This window comes from Dryobates pubescens, chromosome 2 (assembly GCF_014839835.1).
Source record: "Dryobates pubescens isolate bDryPub1 chromosome 2, bDryPub1.pri, whole genome shotgun sequence".
NCBI classification, from domain to species: Eukaryota; Metazoa; Chordata; class Aves; order Piciformes; family Picidae; genus Dryobates; species Dryobates pubescens.
Window position 1 is genome coordinate 41314341 of NC_071613.1, and position 26683 is coordinate 41341023.

The 26683-nt window shown below is 39.4% G+C and overlaps 1 protein-coding gene across 1 annotated transcript in view; it reads right to left on the reverse strand.

Annotated features, from left to right (window-relative positions):
• Positions 1-26683, reverse strand: part of CNTNAP5 (contactin associated protein family member 5) — a 303945-nt gene that overhangs the window by 200375 nt on the left and 76887 nt on the right. Inside the window, exons 2-3 of the mRNA XM_054176017.1 lie at positions 25988-26098; positions 19131-19324 (exon numbers count right to left, since the gene is read on the reverse strand). Coding sequence (XP_054031992.1) covers positions 19131-19324; positions 25988-26098 — 305 coding nt within the window. The remainder of the gene's footprint in view (positions 1-19130; positions 19325-25987; positions 26099-26683) is intronic.

The following is a 26683-nucleotide window of genomic DNA, read 5'->3' on the forward strand; positions in this document are numbered from 1 at the left end:
CAATGACAAAGTCACCAGGAGTCAGAACTAACATTGGAGTAAGCAAAAATCAAGCCATTACCAAATCCTGAACAAAACAAATTTCAAATTCAAACTCAATTGTGGCACATTAATGCATGAATAGCATTATTCTGTAAGTATTTCCAAAGAATTCCCTGAAGTTTTGCTTGATGTGTAGCAGGTCCACAAGAGCCTCACACATTACTAGACAATTGCAGCACACAAGGACTAGTGAACCTTGCGAACGACCCTAGGGATCACAGAAAGAATCTCAAGGTCCAGTATAAAAGACACAAACAAAAGCTTTACCTACAGATTTCTTTTTCAGAGAAGTGGTGGATCAGATTTTTCATTTGTATCCTTAAGTCAAAGGAAAATGAAAAGGCTCCTCTCTAGATAATGTGACTATGTCCTCTAGCAAAATTAGGATATAGTGACTTTCAGAGAACTAAGTTTGATGAAACTGAGATTGTTGCTTTTTTCTCTTGTTTTTTATTCCTGAAAACTTGAGTTCATGCTGTTTCTTACAAGGCTGGCAAAAAAAGTATTCCCCTGATACATATCAGATTATATTTTTGTGTCTGCACTACATGAATGTTTATTAGCTAAGTGGCAAAAAACACCCAACTCTATGCTATAAAATTAATACAAACACTACAACAAATAATGCATGGAAATTACATCCAGCAAAACTTTTCAAGGACTAAATAACAGAAACAGCAAAGTTACACCAAAAGGTGTCAAACCAAACCAAACAAAAAAAAAAACAAACCAACAACAACAACAACAAAAAAACCACACCACACACTCTTCTCCAAATATTAAACAAAAAAAGAAACCAATAAATTAAAGGTGAAAGAGGGTTCTACAGAGGGAGCTCTGCCAAACAGTTTCTACAGGCAGGGAAGATGACTAATTTCTCTAAATAAACACAGAAATAAATGTGCTGGGAAACAAACACCTTCATTGGCACACCCTCTCCCATGCCTCTCAAATGACACCTCTTCCACCACTGCCCCTTGTGCTGGCATTGGGCATCACCCAGCAGAGCCTGGCTCCAGCCTCTTTGCACTCACCCTTCACAGCTTTATCAACAGCAATAAGGTCACCCTCAGGCTCCTCCTCTCCAAGCTACAGAGTCCTCAGCTCCCTCAGGCTCTCCTCCTAAGGAAGATGTTAATGCCAGGGTTTAGTTGATTGGATAGGGTGGGTGATAGGTTGGACTGGATGATCTTGAAGGTCTCTTCCAACCTGGCTGATTCTATGTTCTATGTTCTTTTATCACTTACAATTTTTTTTCTAGCTTTCATTTTCATGTATAGTTTAGCTTTTCACTGAATGGACAGCCCCAGAAGTGCAGTGCCTTGCCTCATAAAATTCTTTTAATCCCTCTTAAATAACAAACAAATAAAAGGAATCTATATATTACATAGTTTGAACAGATTTGTCACCTTCCTGTTGCACCTCCTATCTCATCCATATGCAAGCTGATGTTATGCTAGCTCAAGTGTTTTGCTCAGTGTCACTGACCATCTTGCACCTCAGTATGCCAGAGGCCCACCAAATCATTGTCTGCAGCACATATTTTAAAAGAAGGTCATGTCCCACACTGAATTAGCCTCGAAGAGCACACTGATTAAGTAGCCTTTGCTCCTCTCCTGCTCCTGAATGTCAGCTCTGCTAATTAGTAAACTCAAGCAAATAAATTCCCACCCCTAACATGTTTTTCTCTGCCATTTCCTGGAAAGTGCAGAGGAATGAGTAGTAGTTGTTGTATAGATGTTCTATTCACCTCAAGCACAGCTTCCAGGACAAGATGTAAGCAGGTGAAGATGTTTATTACGTTACACAGCAAAGTTGTATACTCTTATCAGGAGGCACATAGGTCACATCTTCATTGGTCATTTTCTACTGTCATGTGTATAACCAAGGCACACAATAGGTTTAAATAACAAAACAATGTTTTAGTACATCCAACCAAATTCTGACTAATTTCTCTCCTTCAGTTACAAGATGTTTACATTCTTTTCTGAGTCAAAGACTAAACATAGCCTTCTCTAATTTGAGCAAAGGTAAATCTCCATAGCCTTCCAAAGCTATCTGAAAGCAACCTTTCTCCTACAAGTAGTCATATGAGTGGCAGCCTAGATTTGAGATTCAAAAGAATAATAAAAATGAAGGAAACAAATGACATGGCTTTTGTTCCCTTAAGCATATAAAATGTTCTGATCTACTACCCAGAAAGGAAGCGTCTCTGGAACTCACAAGGGGAAGGAAATAAAAAAAAAAGGAAAGGGGGCAGCTGAAGAAAGGCCTGAGTGCAAAAGCAACTTGCACAAAGTAACTCTAGAGTTTTGCAGTGAGCTCTGGAAACCAAGACACTGAAGGACACAGCTGCAGCTCCCACAGCAAGGAGACTGGCAGTGGAAAGCGTTTATGCCACTTAGTAAAACCCAGACACATTTGCCCGGACAACAAGTGACTGAGTGGGTTTAACAAGTAGGATAATAGCTCAGGATGTGTTTTTGATCTGAATACATAATTAAAGGGGATCAAGAAAAGGCTCAGGTTTAGAAGTGGCCTTGAATATCTGCAGCCTAATTAAGATTGATTTTGCCAATCACTGCTCAGAGCATGAGTCTTCTGTTTGCACTTGGTTTCCAGTAAAACATCTCAGCTGCCTAGAGATCAGCACGCAGGCATTACCCACATTGAAAATACAGTGGGTTCAGACCTGGCCTATGACAGTTATACACAAATCCTATGGGTTGCTATCTTTTCGCTGTAGATTACTCACGACAAGTACAATCAATAAGGCTTGTTAGCCTGAGGCTCAGAAGGGCTGTAAGCTATTTTTTCTTTTTTGTCTCAGCCTGTATGCATAATATGATAGGGTGGCAAGGATGCACAGATGAAGCAGTTTGTTATTTATGACAATATCAATCAATGCGTTCTATTACTAAATGAATTAAGTAGCACAGCAATAACTTTTTTCTGCTGCAACTTTGGTTTTTAAGAATTGCATAGAAGAGTGATATTGATCTGCCTGAGTCTAGTGCCATTTCATTACTACTCTTTTTTTTTCATCTGTGATGGAACAGAGTCCCTTCTACCACTGTCACAAAATTTGTGTAACCATAACACTAAATTTAGCTAAAGACTCACAAAAGGGCTAGAGCATACATACACCTTTAGAGTTCAAAACAGTGTTTCTAAACCTCTTATCAAACCCTCTGTTTGACCCAGGAGATTCCTAAACTCTTCGACCATTTGGCATGAAGATTCCCCAATTTCCTACAGCTCACTTTCTCTGCATAGTGTAGAGATGTCACAAAGATAAGTAGTATTCAGTATCACTAAGGTTGGAAGAGACCTCAAAGATTATCGAGTCCAACCTGTCACCACAGACCTCATGACTAGAGTAGGGAGGACACTAGTGCCCACTGCAGGCTTGAACTCACGACCTTCCCCATTAAAGGTCTTATGTGCTACCAACTGAGCCACACCACTCCCCTTTGTCATCCACAAAATCTCAGCTAGGCACAGTCAGAGAAGAGAATGAAGCTGTATTTTACAAGCAATAATGAAATGCAATGAATGTATACAAAATATACAGTATTTACGATATCATACAAAAATTTCCAGGAAAGAACACAACACAGAAATCCTCCTGAGGAGGATTTCACCTAGGGTTCCCCCCAACCTCCCTGCCCCTTCCCTTTCTGTCCAGTTAATTAGATGAAAAAGGAGAAAGAGAGAGAAAAGGATATTAAGGGAATTCGTTAGCTCAAAGCTTTGTTAAGAAGTTAGTTTTTCTTATCTTATCAGTTTCAGTCCAGGGTCAGCAGCATGCATTCTGGCCAAGAAACAAAAGACAGACTGAAACAGAATGTAAATTCATAAAATTGCATCCCACTCATCTACCAATGAAATTCATTTAGAATTATCTTAATTTTGTTTTCCTTTTTACACCCAAGCATTCAATTTTGCAGCTATCCCTTCATAAAGGTGCAGCCTAAACTGTCACACATACCCAGACCTGCAAGTCTGTACACTCAGATACTTTGCTGTTGTGTGACATGAGATCTAACAAAAGTGGATCTACTAGAAAGAGTTCTCCAGTGCTAGCAGTGTCCTTGGTGTTGTTACAAATGGAAGTGGTCAGAAAAAAGTAACATGACATAAAAAGAAACAGGTGCTTTGGGAATGAAACACCTGTGCTCATTTGGAAATAGGGGATGGGGGTTCAGCTCTGCATCTCATCTGAAGGGAGCCTCACTATGGAGCCATCCTTTGCCCTGTTTGACACTTACAGCAAGAAACATTTCATTCTGGCTCACTGGGCCAGAAGATTAGAAAACAACAGGGAACCCAAAGGCAGATCTGGGCCACTCATTTGGTCATGGGAAAACCACAGGAGATCAGGGATTTGGTATTGATCAGGTGTGCTTTCATCCCTGAAGGAGATCTAAGGCTTAAAAGAATGGCCCAAAGTAGCAGCTATGTCCAGCTCTGGAGCTCCAAAGAAGGATATGTAACTGTTAACATGGGTCCAAAGCAGAGCCACAAAGACAGCCAGAGGGCTGGAGCACCTCTCCTATGATGACGGGCTGAGAGAGTTGGAGTTTTTCTGCCTAGAGGACAGAAGGATCCAGAAAGACCTTATTAAAGCCTTCCAGTATTTAAAGAGAATCTACAGGACTGCTAGAGATGGCTGAGGAACTTTGTAAAAACATCTGTAGTGACAAGACAAGGTGTAATGACTCCAAACTAAATGAAGCAAGATTTAGATTAGATATTAAGAAGAAATTCTTCACTATGAGGCTGGTAAAACACTAGAATAGGTTGCCCAGAAAAGTTGTGGAGGCTCCAAGCCTCAAAATGTTCAAAGCCAGCTGGATGGGGCCCTGAACAACCTGATCTTGTGACAGTTTAGGCTGTGCCTTTAAGAAAAGATAGCTACAAAATTCTTTAGCTGAACAGTCGGGTGTAAAAAGGAAAACAAAGATTAATTCTAAATGAATTTCATTGGCCCACGGCAGGGGGTTCAGACTAGGTAACCAGCACCAGAACAAGAGGACACAGTCTCAGGCTGCACCAGGGGAGGTTTAGGCTGGAGGTTAGGAGGAAGTTTTACACAGAGAGAGTGATTGCCCATTGGAATGGGCTGCCCAAGGAGGTGGTGGAGTCACCATCACTGGAGGCATTCAGGAGGAGACTTGATAGGGTGCTTGGTTGCATGGTTTAGTTGAGTAGGTGGTGTTGGATGATAGGTTGGACATGATAATCTTGAAGGTCTCTTCCAACCTATTCTATTCCATTCCATTCCATTCCATTCTGATATTTAAGGCCCCTTCCTACCTAAACCATTCTATGATTCTATGACATAGCTTCAGAGTACTGAAAAAAAAAAAAAAAAATATTTGAGCAATATGAATGGAGAGATTTCAGCCTTTAGTGATCTATAAACAACATGAGAAAACTTCAGCCTTTTTGCCAAATATGAATTACAGTGAACCAAATTGTGTAACCCCCATACAATGCTACAAGCTTGGGGCAGTGGCTGGAAAGCTGCCTGGCAGAAAAGGACCTAGGGATGAACACCCAGATAAACATGAGCCAGCAGTGTGCTCAGGTGGCCAAGAAGGAAAACAGCATCCTGGTCTCTGTCAAAAATAGTGAGGCCAGCAGGAGCAGGGATGTGATTGTTCCCCTGTATGCAGCACTGGTGAGGCCACACCTCAAATTCTGTGTTCAGTTTTGGGCAAAGCAGTATGAAGTCACCATCCCTGGATGTGTTTAAAAAACATGTAGACATGGCACTTCAGGACATGATTTCGTGGTCATGGTAGTGTCACATCCATGGTTGGACTCTGTGATTTTAGAGGTCTTTTCCAGCCTTTGTGATTCTATGTTTCTATAACCATGTATTTGACAGATGTGATTGATCCAGTAAGGTAGTGATAATGAAGCATGTCTAATTAGGGATTTAAGACAAACTGATAAAAGACAGGCCACAGCTCACTGTCTAGGGTTGATAGAAACCTAGGACTGACCGCCTTGCTATTTCATCTGTAGTGTTGTGATTTGCTTATCACAATGCCTGCTGCTGCCCTGACAAAGAAACCCTCTGGGATCATTTGATGCTGCATTAAGTTTTGTGCCTGAATGCAGATGGATCCCTAGAAGGCAGCAAGAGGTTTCTAGTTATTCTGTAGTGTTACAGGAAACAGTAGCAGAACTGGCATACAATGTGACATGTAATTGCACGATAATATACAAGAATTTGGATATACACCTGGACATTCACCAGTTACCCTTTAGTAAGCTAATGGCATTTTCAGTTTTGGGATGGTCTGTTAGGGGAGGGTAGAGGGGTTGGGATAAAAAAATTTTCTGGTAGATACAAAGCTATCAAAAATGTGGTCTAGGATAATATGGCTTTAATTAACAAGGCCTTTGGAGGCCATGAAATCCTTGAATGACACCACCAGCACACGGCGAACCATGAGGGAAAGGCATTAGTGGACATAGGACCAAATATGAAACCTGGAGACCCCAAATTTAATATAATTTGACCACTGAACATCCAGGCTTTATGCAAATAAATGCAGAAAAGGGGTGCTCTGAAGTGTGAACAGGCTAATTTTCAGATACCCACTAAAAGCATCTTCAAAGAGGAAATGTAGGCATGCTCTTTCGTCTGCTGCTTTTTTAAAACCTGGAAGAATAAACCATCTCTGCAATTCATAATAAAGACTCTGTTAGTGTAGAACCAACTCTGACTTGGTATATGCAGCTAGAGGAAATTTACTTCCTTCCACTTTGCTTTTACAACCAACTGAATGAGATAAGAGCCTGGACTAAGTCCAAGGGACTAAACCAATTATGATAAATAGCTAAATTTGTGAATATGTAGAATCAACTGATCATTGCATAATTACTTATACTCCCGAGGCTATGGTAAAAATGTGGCAGCAGAACCATCGTTATTTTCATCACAGTAATTATAAATCATCATCCTTGCAGATATGGCTGGATGAATGCCACCTGAAACTCTGCCTTCCCTCTGTGTCTCAGATTTGCTTCTCCACTGTCCTATGAATTTAGTTTATTTTTATACACACACATACACACAACTGCTCTGCATGTTTGCCAATAACTCTTCAAAACTGCCTTAACTATCTGTGAATCTTTAATTTCATAAGATTATTCCTTGCAGATCACCATTCTGTTAACCTTTATAATGATGTATGTGTTGCCACAAGCACATATTTCTCAGGCTGAAACAGCACGCACATTTTACAAGGCTATAACCAAACAATGTCCATGGATTATAAACATAGATGCCATTATAAGCCTTTGAATACCAAGGCTAAGCACTAAAAGCTTACCTCCAGCTTCGTAGGGGGAAAAGAAGAAACAAAGTTAAGTGAAGGATAGTGAAAAGCCAAGGCATTATTTCATGGCAATGTGCTGCTGGAGCTTGTTTTAACAAAAAAATCAGACTGCACATCTGCATTTTCTTCTAATGACTGTGGTCAGGCAGGAAGTATAGGCACGAAAGAAAGGCCCTCAAGATGAACAAATAGGCAGAGAAAGAGTTCTCCAGGGAAAATTAAAAAGAAAAATAAAAAAGGAAAACAAACTTCACAGTAAATGAGAAAACTCTGTAAGTAACTTTTAAGTTCATCAAGTATATAATTGCATAGCCCCTATTCTACAATATGTTATGTTCAATACCTAATTACAGGTGCAAGATGCAATCCATGCATCACTGCAAATTTTATTATAGAGTTATTTGGAATCAACATTTCAGATTTCCCAGTTTCTAAATTGTTATGCTTCATGGCTCATTCTGCAAATGTAAATGCATGAGTTAAGTGCCCATATGTTTGCCAGATCACGGGCTAAAATCCTCATTCAGATGAGTAGTTACTTGTATGTGAATAACCTCACAGATTTTAGAGAGCATTGTTCACATTGTGCAAAGTCAGTTACTACCTGCTTTATGTGGAAGCAACAGAAACTGGTCCTGCTGAAAAGGAGACATTGAGAACATTCAAAATCTCAATAACTATCTTTAGATCGTTTTCCACTTGATAATGTCAACAGAGAAATTAAACATCCTTCTGAACTATAAAGGAAAGGAAACCCTATCTAGATTTAAATCTTTGTCATCCTCTTCACAGTATTAACTTAATTTGGAGAAGCAACCAGAGCAAAGGCAGTGTGATATGTGTCCGCTGTGGCTCAGTCTATGGGATAGATGAGTTGTTAAAGGAAAACTAAACTGAGATAGAAAAAGAAAGAAGTTGTGAAGATTACTTTTTCATTCATGCAGTACACAAAATTCCCTCCTCCTACAAGGAAATTAAGCAGCAGTCTCTGAACCTACTGGACATGACCCCCATGGCCATCAGATTTCAAAGACTGAGTTTTTCAGTGGGTGACTGCCTTTGCTCTTCATGCATATTTGTGAGTACTGCAGGTAGAAGGAAGGGAGAGCACATCTGAAAGCTTTCTCCTTACCATAGTACAGTCTTGAAATTTACTGCCAACAAAAAGCTGCTACCTGTAAAGGTGTCAGTCATGAACTACGTGACGGCTATACAAATCACAACTACTTTAAATTCTGCAGGGACAGCTTCTGTTTTGGCTGATTGAACTTTGTTATGGTTTGTTGGGTGTAATTTGCTAACACAATGTGCTCTCCACAGAAGTCAGCTGCACACTTCAGCTGTCTGCATTGAAGTAAAGGACTAAAACTTGGGAAAGGAGCTAACTCTGCTTAGACATTACAAAACTGTTCTCAACACCAAAACCAAGAGTTTTTATTTTCCTTCCTGAGAAAATGAAACCCAGAAAGGGCTGCATATATCACTGGACTAGCTCCAAATCTTCATCAGCATTAATCAGATATGGTTTCATGTGCTTCTGATCTTGTAACAAGAAACAAGCTGAAATTAGACTATAATTTAAATACATTAGAGAGTTCTTATAAAGGGCCACTTGTTGGGTGTATGTAAAAGCCTGAATATATGATATGCCTTTCCTCCATCATATCGCCTGCACCACACAGCTTGGTGTCGTCAGCAGACTTGCAGAGGGTGTGCTCAGTCTCACCATTCATATTGTAAACAGAGATGTTAAACATCACCAGTCCCGCTACCAGTCCCTGAGGAACACAACTCATCGCTTGTCTCCACTTAGACATCAAGTCATTGACCATTACTCTTTGAATGTGATCATCAAGCCAATTCCTTATCCACCTCATGGTCCACCCACCAAATCCATGTCTTCTCAGTTTAGAGACCAGGATGTTGTAAGCACTTATATATCTGGGCTCTAGCTTTCCTGACCTGATCTCTGACTATTTGGACAATTTCTCTGTATTCTTCTCAGAATACCTGTCCTTGCTTCTACCCTTTGTAGGTCTCCTTTTTGTGTTGTAAAGTGTTCAGTAACAGCTTTTTTTATCCCTGCAGGCCACCCGGCATTTTTGTCTGCCTTTCTCTCTGTTGATACTCCAGGGTTTGGAGGAGACAATCTTCCATTGTTAACCAGCTTTTTGGGATTGCTTTACCTGCCAGTGCTTTATCCCATGGTACTCCTCCTAGGAAATCTCTAAAATAGCCAAAGTCTGCTCCACTTGGAGAAGGAAATTATCACCAATGCATTCCAGGAATCTCCTGGGTTCCCTGGGCTCTGTTGTTCTGTCCCTCCAACAGATACCAAGGTGGCTGAAATCTCCCCATGAGGACCACAATATGTGAACAATACACCACACCTCTCTGTCTATAGAAAGCCTCATCCTCTCCCTCCTCCTGGTCAGATGGCCTGTAGCAGACCCCCACTACAGTATCATCTGTCTGTGTCCTGCCTTTAAATATGACCCACAAGTTCTCAGTCATTTCCTCATCCGTCCCAGGTGGAGATCCATAGACTCCAGCTGGTCACTGACAGAGAGTTATAGCTGTCTTTGTCTCCCCAGTCTGTCTTTACCAGTCCCATCCTTGTCCTTTCTAAGAGCTTGTAACACTCTAGTCCAACACTCCAGTCATAGAATCCATTGCATCATGTCCCAGTGATGCCAACAACATCACAGACTTGCACACATGCACATGTCTCTAGCTCCTCATTTGTCCTCCATGATGCATAGAGGCATTAGGGCCTACATATGGAGAATAACATATTCATTTTTTGAAGGTATCAATAATCTCACTAATTATTCTTTGTTCCTTTTTTTTCTTTTTTTAATCAGGCAACATATGTAATGAAATTTAGTAAATATTTTCATTTTTCTCTACATTAGGCATTAGAGAAACACTATTTACAGACTTGGAATACACTCAGACAGGCTCTGGCAGTCAAAAGAGCCAAACATCTGATAACACACAATTCCTAATGAGAACAAAACCTTTTTTTTTTTCCCCCCCCATAAGGTAAGATAAAAAGAAAACAATGTGATTTTTTTTTATTCAGCCTCTGAAAAATAAATCCACATTATGCTGAAAGTACTTGGGGAGTTAGGAGGGAGAAAAGAAAACTACAAAGCGCATATTTCCAGAAGTGTAAAGATGATATCACTACAGAATTACTGGCTTAGCACAGAAACAAGAAAATACTACTTATCAGAAAATTCCAAAACTGTATGGCTGCTTATTCATTTCTTTGGGGGTTTAATTTTTCATTAGCTATTTTAATATATAACAAGGTCACACCAGTTAAGTATCAAAAAGTAATTAGTCCCTATGTTCATCCAAGAAAGTGTTGTGAGGTAGAATTCTAGCCAGCACATTTCTTTATCTTACGGTTCTGGGATCCCGGAAGAGTGACAGCAATGGGATCCTGATCAGACCATAAAAGAGAAATACAGCAGAACACCCATGTAACCAGAGACTTACAGGACATGGAACCTTAATATATTAGGATCCTCCCTTTAGATCATGCAGGCCCTTGCACGATGATAATTTTCTATCTCCTCACCCCTGTAATGTACTATGCAAAGATCCTATTTTGACATTGAAGGAAAGTTTGTGTGAATATAACCCTTTTTCAAGAATCTCATAAGTATTTTGTAGGGATATTGATATTATTCATGGGTATCTACGAGTGAGAAACACGGAGCATATTAACCCAAAGGGATTCAGTTCTACTATTCAAGGAGATAAGACGAGGATGAGCAGAAATAACAGATCCTTGGTTTCTGTTGATGCTGTCTGAAAAAGGTCTTTTGCTTAGCCAAAACTCATACCAACATTTAATATTTTAATAAAATCCTAGCCCTAGAGTAGATTACACTGATTTGTTTATAACTTGCCTTTTCTTCTTATGTGCCATTTCCACTAGTCAGAAGCAACAGGTTTTCATGTCTCTGTTCATGAACTTTAGAAAGAACTCAGTGCAAAACAGATAACAATGTTGTAGCAGTTACTGAAGGACTGAAAACTTCAAGTTGAACCAGCAGAACTGGTATTCTAGTTAACTCATTCGGATTAATGTAATCAATAGAAGTGATACACTTGTCAGGACCAAAACAACCTGCCTTATTTTAAAGTACATGATAGTACATTAAGAAGAGTACTCTTGTTAGCCAGTTTCCCAAAAGAAATGGCTGCTGTAGAGACATCCTCAGTTTTTCCAAAATGTACCAAACAACTGCAAGGAAACTCACTGAGACCTGAGCTCTGGCAGCATATGGATTGGAGCACTATTTGTTCCACACTTTTTGGTAATTTGCAAAGATGTTTATTTATAGCTTCACATACCAGAGAACACAATTTGCAAGCAAAATTAATGAAATTTGGACTACTGTTATAAAGAAGTTGCCAGCCAAAATCTTCTGTCTGAGAGCAAATGTCCACTCCTGCCCACAATAATAATTTTTGCAGGCTGCCACTACATTTTACCCTTTTAGTAGATGCCTAGAAGGGAATACAATGGCTTTCTAGGTGTGGCAGACAAACATTCTGGAGGTGGCTGGAAGACATATGTATTTTAGGGCCTGACTGCACCAACCACAACCACACCAACCGCTCTTTCCACTCCAATCTGTTAGGGCCAATAGTATGGAGTTATCCCTAGCATGAAGTACTGGAGAGACAAGGTCATACAGAATGTCTGGGATGAGAAATCAAGGAACATTTCACAGCCTTCCTGTGCTAAATGCTTACAGAAAAGGTAAATTTTAGGCAATATGCAAAAGAGTGAGAGTGGGAGGTCAGTGATGTTGGCACAGACTGCAAATAACAAGCTTTTTTGCAGTTTCCTAGGTCAGGGTGAGCTGCTGCCAAATACCAAGCATGGAGAATTACTGAAGACATTACTGATGGATACTGTGTTAATATCAGCATTAAATTCTCTAGACTCCACCTTAACATCACTTTACAGTTAATCAACTATGAAAGCACACTGTAAGGTCACAGAATACACACTAAATTCAGTTAGCTTAAGGCTAACTTAAGTATCTCAACACTAAAGGGTAATTTGCAATCTAAGTATATCCATTTTATTCAAGCATAAATCCATACAGAGTGCACTTAACAGAAACAGATATACTGACACTTTGAATTATCCTCCCAGTGGGAGATCTACCCTGGCAATATCAAGGAAGACAGATTTCTTGTGACGATGTTCAAGAGGGCAGGTTTGCAGCCAGCTCAGTAAGCTAAACCAGAATTAGAAGAAAATTAGTAACATCCAAATGACATCTCAGAATCAGACAGTCTTAAATCAGAACAATCCTCAATGCAACAAATGGCTAATGGTTGCCTCTTCAAAGCCTGTAACAACACAGCACTTATAGGGACAGTGATGAAAATCTCTGAAAAGCCTTGGTTCTCTGCACCAATACTGAACTGGTTCCTTCATTCCTACCTAAAAGTAACAAGATGTTTTTTCTTTTTTGCTTCTTAAAAAAATGATGCAAAATAAAATAATCCATAGATACTTTGAATCATACTGGTTTGGGGCTGGGAAGGACCCCAAAGATCATCTAGAGGGTGTGAGAAAGGGGGTAGATGGGAAGGAGAGGGGGAGGGAGAAGGGGGTCCTGTTGCCAGGACTTGTGTTAGTGCTTGTGACCACTGGACCTGCCATTGTGTAAAGAAAATAAAATCCTTACTGTTTAACACCTATTTGCCTAGAAATTATTACTGTGCATAGAAGATTAAACATATCTGAATAGGAGAAGAGCAGGAAGCATTATAACAAGACAAGTAGATAGTCATTCTCTAATCCAAGCCAAAGTAGGAATTCTCATTGCTACAGGTAGGATTTTGTTCTGGCCTTGCTTGGAGGGCATTAGGACTAGGAGCTGCAAGATGCTGTAGAATAAATTAGCACAACTATAAATCTGACATGAAGATTAATATTCTAACTATGTTCACAATAATTAACTCTCCAAAACAGTTCCACAATCACTACCCAGCTAGAATGGAAATGGGAAAGTTTACAACACTTCTGTAGATTTATAAGGCAGTTAAGACTGACCCTCTGGATTTCATTAGAAAAGCCTCTGGTTCAGCAAAAGCTTGTATGTGCAAGTGAGATTTTTCCTGGGGAAAGGAGATACAAGGGATCTTTATCATCTCTATTAAATACATTTCCTTCTCCCCTAAGAATTACATATTCCTAATGCATCCTCACCTTCCTGTCAACTCTCTGCCCTTGCACAGCCCTCTCACACATGCAAGAAGTGGGACTGACGTTGAGGCATTTCTCTGTGGGGAAAACTCTGCCCTGTGTCTTTCATGACCCATGTGTCATGGTCCAACATTAGAGATGCACTTCCTGGTTTGTAATCCAGCTTTGGGGTTAGGGCTCACAGCCTCTCTTACACCCAAAGCTATCTTCTCCCTTCCATGCATGGTTGACAGCCATTGTGTTAGAGGCTTCACCAACATACAGTGAACTCCAAACTCATGCTTAAAATGTGAAAGCATGTGAATGTGTTTCCACAGAGTATGACATATCTCCTTGTTATCTCCGCCATTTTCCCCCTTCTTTGCCTTTTTGACACAGATTCAGTATTCTAATATGAGAGCCTTCTTTGGCACTGTCTTAGCAGTCTCCCTTTATCTCCAATTCCACAATTTACCTCTTCTCCTTTCAAAACTTGGTCTAAAGAACATCTCTTTTCTCCTTTTGTTGCATACATATGTGCCAACTGCATCCCCTTTGCATTGTGTTTTCTTGCATAATTGCATTTTTCAGCTTTGCAAAGTATTTTTTAATAATGATAGCAAAAAAAAGGCTATCTAAAATGAAATAGTATTGTATCACAGCCCACACTTTTGTCCCAGTGATATACACAGTTTGGACTGACTCAAGTTGTGGTGTGTACGCAGGTAAAGCAAATTCTGAATTATTCAACACTTAAAAACACTGAAAAATCATTTACTTGTTACAAGCAATAAGATTTATACTTTCTGTCTCCCAATCAATAGCTAGTGTGTCCACACACAGCTGATTTATCCATACTGAAAATATAATTATAAGTCTAGTTTGCTCTGAACCACGGAGTCCTTTGGTAACAAGATTATTTAAATACAAATGGGGTTGGAAAATTGGTTTTAAATGGCTAATCTGTCTTGTCTTCAATTCCGGCTGCAAAATTTACTAACATCATAAACACAGGCTGAGTGAAAATGTAAGAGGTTTTCTGATTCTCCTCGCGATCGGTCTGTGCAGCGCTCATTAACGGTGAAGTTGATGGGAGCTGTATGCATGCCATGAGAGGAGGATAATAAGCCTTGTAATCTCTATAAAGAGAAAGGGATTTTTACTAGCGATATGTCATATATACTGGTGTGCAAGTGTCTGTCCTGGCAGCAACCCAATAGAATTTATGTACCTGGGTCTCAACTGCACTAACGGACACATATGCTGCATGGGTGGACAAAACCTACACCTCAATGGTTGGAAATAACTCCTCAGGAACACCACTTGCAATGTGAAGCATTGTGAAGCAGTTTGTGAAGCAGTTTCTGAAGATGTGATTAGAAAAAGTTTCATCCAGGCAGAGTTGATCAGGAGCTACTGCCTTCTTTATGTCTCTGCCAACTGTGGTTGATGGCCCATGACATTTAGCTGGGAAAAGCAATGCCAGTATGTGTACCTCCAAGAGAGCACTGTAGTAGAGCCAGCTGGGGCATCGTCCATACATTGCACAGATAGGCTGGGAGAAACTGAAGTTCAAATCTGACTTGGGTTGAGTAAGAGATTAAAGTATTCTGACAGATTAACAAACGTAGTGGACAAGAAATCCCAAGACCCAGTTTTCCTTTGCTGGAATGCAAACAAAACAAAGTGAAACCTCAAAATTCTTCCTGAAATCAAATGCTTGCCTTAAACCCCAGGTATTTCTTACAGTCTTCTTTTCAACAATTTAATATATTGTTATTCTGTCAAATGGATCAGCACAAGGTGGCCACCCTCTTCTCCTTGGTGTCAAGCTACAGGACCAGAGGAAATGGTTACAAGCTGTACTAGGGGAGGTTTAGACTGGATATTAGGTAATACTTCTTCACTGAAAGGTTTATCAAACATTGGAATGGTCTGCCAAGAGAGGAGTCAACATCCCTGGAGGTGCTTAAGCAGCATGTGGACCTACTGCTTGGGGACATGGTTTAGCGTTCACCCGTCAGTGGTTGGTCAAGGGTTGGACTAGATGACCTTCCAACCTGATGTGTTCTGTGATAGTTACATTTCCTTCAGAAAATGAATGAATCAGATTATCTAGGTCCCTTAGGCTAAAATACATAATCTTCCCTTTCAGTAGCTGCAAATAAATAAATTGTCTATAATGAGCAACTGGTGTGAGACATTCAGTAACATCTATCCAACAAAGCACAAACTTCCAGCTAGTTTTGCTAAAGAGAAGCCATATAAGTGAACTTGACAATTCCAATGCATATCAATATCATATATTGATACAACAGATGTCATCTAAGGATTTCCAAGCAATAAGTATTCTGATTTCACAGCCCCATCTGAGCTATGAGCTTCACCTCTGAAGCTAGGAAGAGCACAGCTTTCTGAAACAAAAAGCAATAAAGTAGGCAAACTTCTGACCCTTTTAGTTATACACAAAAAGAAATAAATAAAAAAATTAAAAGGTATCTTTAAAAGCTCAAAGTCCTCAGGGACAGAGGGAGCACTAAAATCCTGTCCTAAGGACAGAAAAAAAGGCTTCAAAGTTAAAGCCCATGTGGGAGTTGTATTTCTGACCAGATTTTCTGACATTTCTGAAAGGCTGCATGTTCCACAATAACCTAGGTTTTAACCTCACCGCTTCCCGTGGATGAGAGGTAACCTGTTAACTTGCCGCCTTGCCCTGACATAGGAGACTCCTACTTTGAATCCTGCTTTGACAGACCACCCTGCCCACCCTGAAAAAGGAATGGGATAGAGATTCCTATGTCTGAAACTAAGAATCTTGTGACAGATAGGTACAGCACACACTGTGACAGATTGTGACAGTGAAGGCTGCCCTGGGGTGTTGCTTTCCTACCCCTGTGAAATAGTCCATTCCACCATCTACCCTTAAGTCAAGGCTGACAATTCTTTCCTATAGGTGTGAAACGCAGAACTTCCCTTGCAGCTATTTAACAGTCAGGTGCTTAAGTCAAGGACCACAGAATCATAGAATCATTTTGGCTGGAAGAGATCTTTAAGAGCAAGTCCAACCATGCTGTGCTTGACAACATATAATCCAATGGTATGGCTTCTACAGGAAAATCTTCAACATACAGCTGGACAGTACAGTGCTATTTTTCTTCTTAGTTAGAAAAAAAGCCTAAGGAAAGGATTACTGCCAACAAAGTAGGAACACTGCAAAATTTGAAATTATAATTCTGTACATGCTTCTGAAAGCCTCTTTGGTTTTCCTCTTTATGCTCTGAATGGCTCTCAAGATCTAATTTAATTCAGTGAAACAAATCCAAAAGTGACAGGAAAAAAGAATCAACTCTCTCTTTAGGTAGAGCAAAAATTCTGCAGAAGGAATTCTTGATCTTCATTAATTCCATGGGCAGGCATACAAAGCTCCTAGGTGTTAATGAGACTTGCCAGTTTAGGTGGACTGCAGAGTCTAATGAAATGTCAAATGAGCCCACTTCAGGTTTTCACTATCAGATACTTCCAGCGGCAAAGTTTGGCAAGGCATTCTAGCAACCTCTTCAGCCCTCTGCCTGGGGATGCGGAGCAAACAATTCTTCAGGACTGGAATTATGTTACTGGCTTAGATGGCCAGTGTCACTTGTACAAACTAATGTGAGGGGGAAAATATCCAAATCCTTCCCCAGCATTACCTTTTCCATTAAATTCTATGTAATTTTTCCTCAGTTGTGTACAAAAGTATCCTCTGTAACCCATGGCAATCTCCATTAGAAGAGAGTGCACAAATTACGCTTTAGAAAGCAAGCTTCCAGGTCTTGAAGCTTTAGAATTTGTGCCAGAGTCTGCTCTGAATCAACTTCATGTCTGATCACTCAGTAATACAAGAGAGTTCAGGTTCTTCATAAATCCTAATTCACTGCTAAATGTCTACCAGGCTTGTCTTTATTCTTGTGTGCAATATTAGGTGCCAGATGGAAACTCACAAATTTGGATCCTTAGGGCATGAAGATTTGCTATGGTAAATTGTATGTGTTGCCTTTCCAAGTTTCCCTTTAAGAAAAATGTACTAAAGAAAATAAAAGGGCAAGGGTTTCCAAAAAGGAAAGGACTGAAATGTTAGACATGTAATAAAACATTAATTTGTCTTAATATAAAATTTTAACAGGGCACATAATTTTTTCAGGGAAGGAGGCACTTAATGACATCAAGTCTGTAAAAATATCTCAGTTCTGGATTTCTGAGTCCCCAGGGTAGAAGTCAAGAACCAGATTAAATGATCACTATGTTCAGTCCAGAAGAAAATTCCACTTTTTAAACATTAACAAAAAAAAGAAAAAAAAATGTAGAAGTATCTGAAGCAAAGCCAGCCTAATATAACTTTACAAGTGACAGGTAAAGCATAACTACACTTGACAACTTTATGACTATCTTTGGGCCAAAGTTGCCTTTCCAAAAAAAGCAGAATTTCATTAACTTTCCCTCAATCAAACTGTGATAAAACAAAGACAATGCAATGGATTTTAAAACCAGAGGTTAACCTCCCTACACGTGCAAGACGCTCGGTAAAGAATTAACCAGCCCTCTCCTCTCTTTGATTCACCCAGAATTCTCTTTATTCATAGTCATTATGCTCTGAAAGTAAAAATCTGCTTTTCTTGACACAGCAGTTAGCCAAGGTGTTAACTAACAGAAAATTAAAGACAAAACCTGAAATCTACTTGGTCACCCTTAAAATGGTCCCTTATGTCTTCATGAAGAATGGTCTTCATTTACCACCGCACACTGCTGTGCTACCAGGGTTATTGATCCTCAGAATTGCAGAATATAACACAGAGAAGATGCCACCATTCATTATCAGTTCACTAACAATTCACATTCTCCATATGAAAGGAAGACTTGAAATTTCCGTGTCCACCTGTGAGGCAACACTGCTACTGCAAGCAGTCCTGTGACAGCACCTGGTGTGGCCAGGCATTGAACTAGTGACACAAGTGTCAAGCCTGCATTAAAATTTTAGGAAAAGCCTTGAGTGCTTTTAGTGTATCTGCTAAATCCTACAATTCATGCTGCAGCTCCAACCTTCTCCAGTCTAGGAGCAATTTACCACCCACATACCACAGCATGAGCTCTCTTGTTCTGGCCAGAAAGTCTCCCTAAGACACAGAGTTAATTTTCTTGTTTCTGAAGAAAGTATATAGGTGATTAACCTCATTTACCCTGGTGTGCCTGAAACCAAGCCAACAAGGCACAGAAACATGCAGGTCATTGTAAGTGCCCTGAGCATCCTTATAGTCTGAAAATCAATGCCATCCTGAGGGCCTAAACTTGTATTACACAGACAGTTGGTGACATAATCCATTAAGATCAAAACATCCTACAGAGCCACTTGGGTCTGCTCTCTCATCACCTCACTCCTCTGATATGAAACCAAAGCTGTTTCTCCAAACACCAAAATGAGCTTGAACCAGAAATATCTCGGGCCAAAGGCATCCACAATTCAGACCTACCCAGATGGTGTCGTCTTGTCTGTACTGTTTCCAGTTGTGGCCAGTGTCGCTGAACATCAGCATATAGCTGGTTACCCAGTCTGAGCTCCCGTACCTGCCCTGGGTAGCAACCGCTACAATCTCCACTCTGTCTCCTAGATCAACCTGGAGCCACTGCTGCTTGTTTGAGTCCAATGGGGACCAGCCACCTGCTCCTGAAAGAAATTGAATAAAGATTATTTACATGAGGATGACAGCACAAGAAGTTGTACTCTTAAAAGAGCCATGTTATTTCAGGTCATTGGAAAGGAGTCATCTTCTCAAAGATACAACTGTTTCTTGGTATTTTTGTATTAGGAAATATAGTACATGAGGTGTGTGCTTCCTTAAGGTTTTATTAATTAACCTAAAGGTCATAAGGAATTTTTAATGCCTACAACATTTTAAGGAAATTTATTCTTTGTCAGCTGGACAAGTGGCTGTGAGGTTGGCACACCACAAGAAATATCATATGTGCCCCCGCCACCCCCACATGCTGGTGCAAATCTGGGAATGCTGATTCCTAATTTCCAATTTGCTTTAACATTTTCTTTTTTGTTATGTCTTGAAAGACAAAACATAAAATGTTATCTTGATTTGAGCCCTTTTAGGTATTTGGAAGAACTATTTAATTACAAGATGTAAGTGCACTTCAGATAACGAAGTTGCAAAGCTAGAGACCATTTGACTGAACAGCTGAAAGGACAGTTTTCACACTGGAGATGCTTGATAAGTGAACAACTGCAACAGCAAACACAACTTGCAAAATATCCACTTTCATTATCTGCTTGTCCAGTCAGGAATGGAGACATCAGAATTCATGATGATGTGGAAGCTGATAGCTTGTAACTCATGTTTGTCCTTTAAAAGTAAAGATAGGTACTAGCCCTTGCATTCTTTAAGAGGTTAAAGAGGTCCACGGTAATGCCAAGCCAATGAAACACAGAACTGCAACCACTGCTTGAAATTTACCACTTCATTCACTACATTAAATGTGAGCTTATGGTTAAAAGCAAATCCTTCTGAACTGGAATATATTATTTTATGTTCCCTTGCTTTCTTTTACACCCTTAAATTATAGGCTGTGTTTGTGGGTTTTTAAACTTGTTTCTACTTGCACACATTTATATTTTATATACACCCAGTATTCAGTTCAGCCTTACAAATAAGTGAACAATGCAGCTATGAAGAACACAGAAGCCATGAACAAAGTATCCAAAGCAGCAAATTTTCAGGTTGTCACTGTTTCTGCAACCCATCACCTTGTTTGTTTTGCTGTTATTAAGGAAGTTTAGAAAATTTCACTCGTGTGATCTCAGTGTGATTGTATTCGCTGTAATGCAGAAATACAGAGTTGAGAGCAAAGCATTCACCATTCCTCATGTAAGCTACAAGAATGATTCCAAATATATGTTTTGGGGAAAATGCTAAAAACAAAAAAAGCATCAGTAAACTTTGGTTATGAATAGCTGGGTTTATTTTAATATTTTAATCTTATTAACTGATCTATCTCCAAGTTGCTCTATGAAGAGTTTATTGAAGTGAACTGAGCTGGAAAAAAAAAATAAATCAATAAATGTTGTTGTTTATATCAAGGAACTCAGTTTCAATGACTTTGCCCTTTAAAACATTTCTTGATTTTCCTAAACTGCATTGTAATTTTCAACCCACAACTGAAATTCCTTTGTCTAAGAAGAGGTGTTAGAATTTTCATTATTTCCAGCTCATTAAGGTAGGATTTAGGCCTAATTCCTGAAACAGAAGCATATTTATTCTGTAGCTAGAACTTGAATATTGTCCCTACTGCCCTGGATGACTCAGTTTTCATTCCTCTACAAGAACTCTCCAGTGAAAATAGTATTAAACAAACCAGTGCATACTGCTTGCTAGTGCCATGCTTTATTTTACCTATTTCAATCACAATAGAAGTCTTCATTGTCCTTATTTTACCTGCCTTAAACAGAATATTTTCCGCTATGAACATGTCATGAAAGACCTAACGAGAATATTAGGAATTTCATCACTCAATTATTTTCTACTTCATTGCTTTCTTTTAACCCCATAACTACACATGGCTTAAATAAGTCTATAGTACTTCCTCTTAAAAATCCTAATAATTCTTCTTCCTCCCTGCCCTTTTTTCTTAATTTTAAATGTCAGATCAAACAACATTTGTCTGGCTTTCAAACTGTATTACTGTCTTCAAAGACAGCAAGCTGAATATTTCTCCTACATGGAATTGTGACTAATGTACGCAGAAGCCAAAGGAAAACTTTCTTTGGATTGCAATATCTAATATCTGAAATGAACTCAGAACATCAGATTTGCTGCTTTGATTACAGTTTTATCTCATGAACTGGCAGGACACAGAAATGCAGTTCAAAAGTTCTGTCTTCTACACAACAAAGCTGTTCCCTTCAACACTCCAAAAAGCTTACTCTAGATGTTTTCACTATAAATTAAAAGAAAGATGGGCATTTTCTTTTATTGCCTTTTTACAACATAAACAGCATGAACTAGATGGAGGAAGATCACTTATAATGAGTAGTTTGTTTGGTGAGTTTCCCATTAAAATTTAAAAAAAATAAGAAAAAGAATCTTTGATTTCTCTGTTATAGTTTATATATAAGCTTGCTACCACAGGTCCTTTCCAGTAGTTAGCTAAATATCATAACTACTATCTTTTCTATGTAGATTATTCTCTCTCCCTTCTGCTTCTGGAAGTGGCAGAACGGTGATATAATTTCCATAGAAGTATTTGGTTTTACTACACACCTCTACTTTCCAGTTTGACCATGGTACAACTGGCTTATTTTTCAAGTCAAACAAACAGCAGATTCTGAACAGACATTTGAGATATCTGTGGTAAGCCTGAGCCCTCAAATCACAGATTACACCAGATCTCTGAACTGCATATCTATTCACATAAGCACATTTGTCTGTTGGGAATGTCACTCTTTATAGATATAAGCACTGCATGACACAGCAGTAACACCACTCACAGCCCCACCTTTCTAGAAGCCAGTCTTAACAGCAAGACGTTATCAATTACAAACCATGTCTTTACTGAACTGTAGATGCTTCGTACACCTTTTTCCCTGGGAAAAATCTCCACTGTATTTCCCTCCCTCAAATCTTTCACCATTAACATTTCCACAGATGGGCAGTAATTATAAGAGCGGTGGTTAAAAACCCTGCAACAGCAAAGCTGCATTGGCTGTGTGACTGAGGGTAGAACTAAAGCTTTTCCCATTGGGCTTTCACTTCTGATAATAAAGCAAATATGTAACTTCTGCTTATTTCTGTGGGTATCCCAAATCCCCATCAAATACTGCTGTGAGGGCCAAAAATCAAGATATTCTTTTTCCTCCATATTGGCTGTGTTATACAGAGCAAGTTCACCCACTTCCAGTGCAATCTGTGGCAGCACATTTCTTTTGGGTACATAATTCCTGATAGTGTGTAAACACCCCACTCCATAATTTTCTCAGTAAGTAGCAAAAAAGCTCATCTAAAGTGTAGCAACCATTTTACAGCCATTTGCTCCTCTACCCACCAGTGATGCTCACCCTGGGGAACATTTGTCAGGGCAGGCCCAAGGCAAGAATGTAGGATGCAAAGGCTCTAACTGGCAACAAAAAGGGCTACTGAAGACACAATATTTACAGGACATTAATTCATTTGAACAGATGCAAGCATGACCCTGACAGCGTTTTCCTGCAACTGGGCACAAAGAAACTGAAGAAGTTCCTGCACCCTTTATTAATAGTGTGGCATAAAAATAAAACAGACAAGATGTGGCTGTGATGTTGCAATTTACATGTCTGAGGGGTATACAGTTACCCTGTTCTGCCCACCAGATTCCTACTGTCATTGGGAGGATTCTGCACATTACACTACATCTTCATTCCTCACTGTTCACACATTTCACATTTCTGTGGATCATTTCAAGGGAGAGATTCAACACAGTGTGAAGAAAATGCCCTAATGGAGAGACAGTGTCACAGAAATCTGATAACGTTGCTCATTCTCCATGGCAAATAATGCTAGACATGAGAAGAGAACAAAGATCTGATGATTTCTCAGATGGAGATTCATATGACTCCATGAAATATGATCAAACACCTTTTTTCTGCTTTTCTCAGAAGATTTGTGTATTTTGCTGTAACTGTTCCAAAACTTGCATTTAAGCCCAGTGTTATGCAGCCAGTGCTCAGGGTGCCCATATTTGTTTGTAGTTTATTAATACAAAGCAAAAGGAATGCTTCTTCTCACCCTACAGTGCCTTAAAAAAAAAGCTCAACTGGCTTTACAGTGTGCTTGGACTTCATGTTGCAACTAAATGTTTCTCTGTTGTGGAATTTAATTTTAATGTCTAGATCAAACACTACCAGGCCATACAACAAATTATTTTGGACATTATATATGTTTTATATTCCCATACATAATTGCCTATATGATTATTCAGGCTGAGAGCTAAGAGAGAACAGAAAAAGATTAGTTGATACAGTCATATTATAGTGATTTTTTATTATTTTTCATTATTTATTTATTGTAAACCTAAAAGTTGATTAAACCCTCTCATGGATAAGTAGAATCATATTTATCAGAATTATATTAACTACTTTACTATTGCCAGTGCAGATTTATCAGCAGTTTAACTAAGCACTTTCAGCAGTTCATACAAGCTTTAGCCACAGATAGTTTGTGTATTGTTTTTTTAAATGGCACATTACATTGCTGCAGGCCTTTTTTTGGTTGTTTAAACAGCCTTTTAGTTATTGTTATCTATTACTGAATCAGCTTCATGAATTAGAACTTTCCCTTGATGTAAGTCTGGATGGTATTTTATAAATTCATCTTCATCTATTGCATTTATGCTAACCAATATATTTATCCAGCTTTCTAGCTGGAGGCACTGTTACTTGCAACACTGCCTTATCAATTACAAAGCTACGCCAACTAATCAAAGCACTCTAATATTACTAGAAAGCCATGGCACAGCCCTTGTTAGTGAGCATTATTTCTTGTAAAGGTATCTATTGTTTGCACTCAAATGTCATCCCAAGAAAATTCCTTCAGCCACTATCTTCTACTGGCCTCTCCTCCAACTCAAGATGAAGTAGCCATATGAATTCTGTTGGCACTACATCTGCACATTTCTACAAAAGCCTGTGAGCCTTAAGCACAAGCCCTACGAGGAGAGGCTGAGGGAGCTGGGGTTGTTTAGCCTGGAGAAGAGGAGGCTCAGGGGAGACCTCATTGCTGCCTACAACTACCTGAAGGGAGGTTGTAGCCAGGAGGGAGTTGGTCTCTTCTCTCAGGCAACCAGCACCAGAACAAGAGCACACAGTCTCAAGCTGCATTTGGGGAAGTTTAGGCTCGAGGTGAGGAGAAAGTTCTTCACTGAAAGAGTCGTTCATCATTGGAATGTGCTGCCCAGGGAGGTGGTGGAGTCACTGTCCCAGGAGATGTTCAAGAGGGGATTGGACATGGCGCTTGGTGCCACGGTCTAGTCATGAGGTCTGTGGTGACAGGTTGGTCTTGATGATCTTTGACGTCTCTCCTAACCTTGGTGATTCTGTGATTCTGATTCTGTGAACAAAGTGGACCTTACTGATGCAATACCGTGTGTCTAAACATCTAGAATACCTGACCCCCCACTGCATAGCAAAACTACACTAGCACAGCTGAGTGCCTCATTTTCTGCCCTCAAATTACAATCATTGTCAATTTATTTTAGATATTGTATCGCTTTAAAATGCAACACAGGCAGCGCTTGACTTGCAATAATATTGATTTTTAATCTCCTCTTCTTTTCTGCAGATAAAAATAGTCATTAGAGCCATTTGCAAATCATGTAAGCACATCTACCCACTGTCCCAGCTAGCAGCTGGACACAAAGGCAGGCCAAACTTAAATGTCAAAATTAATGTTTATAAATTCATTTCTGTTGAACAACTATCATATGACCTTCTACTTGCTGAGGAAATCTGGTTCAAGAGTTTAAATACTATACAGCAACTTCTACCTTTTATTGCTCCAAGGACCTAACAAGTCTTTATCATTAGTGCCAAGCACCTTAGAGTACTTTACTGTCTTTCTATAGATTTAACAAACAGTGTTTGATTAAAACAGACATTTCTGATTAATTAGGAAAATTATCCTTTATTTTTAATTCAAATCTCTTTTCCAGTGGTATACTTTCCTTTTCCTTTTTTTTTTAAATGAAAATCATATGTAATGTCATCATAGAGGGCTTCCCTCATTTAGAGGCTCTAATTTGGGAAAAGATGGGAGCCAACAACCAAAATTCACATCATGATGACAAATGGAATGCTAGATACTGCTAGCTTCTCTTTTCTGGTACCATATTTGTTCCTGAGAGTTTCGCCTTGTGTGTGAACTCAGCTGGGCCTCAGAAATTCATCATTGCAAATGTCTGCAGTTTTTTCAGTAATTTTCACTATTTCTGCAGAGTTGTATAATCATTAAATTCGCTGAATACTTAATATTTAGGTCCTACTAGTCTTAACACCTGCTTTGTAGAATAGAGCCTCAAGCGCAAGCAACCCTCAAGTTCTAAAGACTATTGGAACTCTTCAAAATCTAAACCATCATCTGAACTTCCTTCAGGACGTTTCTGCAAGGGAAGTGGAGAGCTTCAAATTTAAACGTTTTCTATAATAAAGGAAGGAATTGCTCCTCAAAAGAGCTCACTCAGAAGCATAAATTAATGCCTCTATTCAACCTGGCTCTGAGTGCACTGCACACAAACAGCGTAAAAGGTTACTTTGTAAATGTGATTAAGAAGAATAGTTTAGGCATTTCAACCTTACCATCTCGCCTGTTGAGCTTTGCAAAGCTGGGACTGTGCGTACTGAAGAGCTCAGAGGAACTGGTAAGGGCTGTTGAAGGTAAGGGAGATACCAATGCATCATCACAATTATCTAAAAAAAAAAAGGCAAAAAACAAAACATACAGAGGTCATCACACGAGCAACAAATACACCAACTTGTGCTAACTTGGGGTGGTGTTTGTGTCTACTTAATAGGCAGAAACTGGAGAAAGAGCACACTTGCACTTGAATTCATATGCAAGACTGCAATTTACTCTCCAGAGCGACAGCCTGGTGGGATGGCAACTGGATGGGAGCTGTTGTTAAGACCTCAAATGCTTGAAAATCTGGAAAATGTTTTCATTTCAGTGAATGAAATTTGATGATCTATTCATCGTGGTTTGGTTAAAGAGTGTAATCACTCTTGTTGCAAAAGCCACTGGAAGCAGGTAGTAATGTCCTGCCAGACTTTAGAAAACACCCTAAATTTTGTGCTCAGTAAAGTCTCTCCACAGAGCAGATACATAATGTAGGAATTACAACTTTACACAACTTCATGTGGAAGTGACACACAGGGATACTTCACAACATGTAAAAATGTGTTGCGTGCTGCACATAAATCCTGTGCTGCACTGTAATTCCAAAACCTAAAAGCTCCATCATTTGTTCCCCAAGCTCAAACACATCTACATGGCCA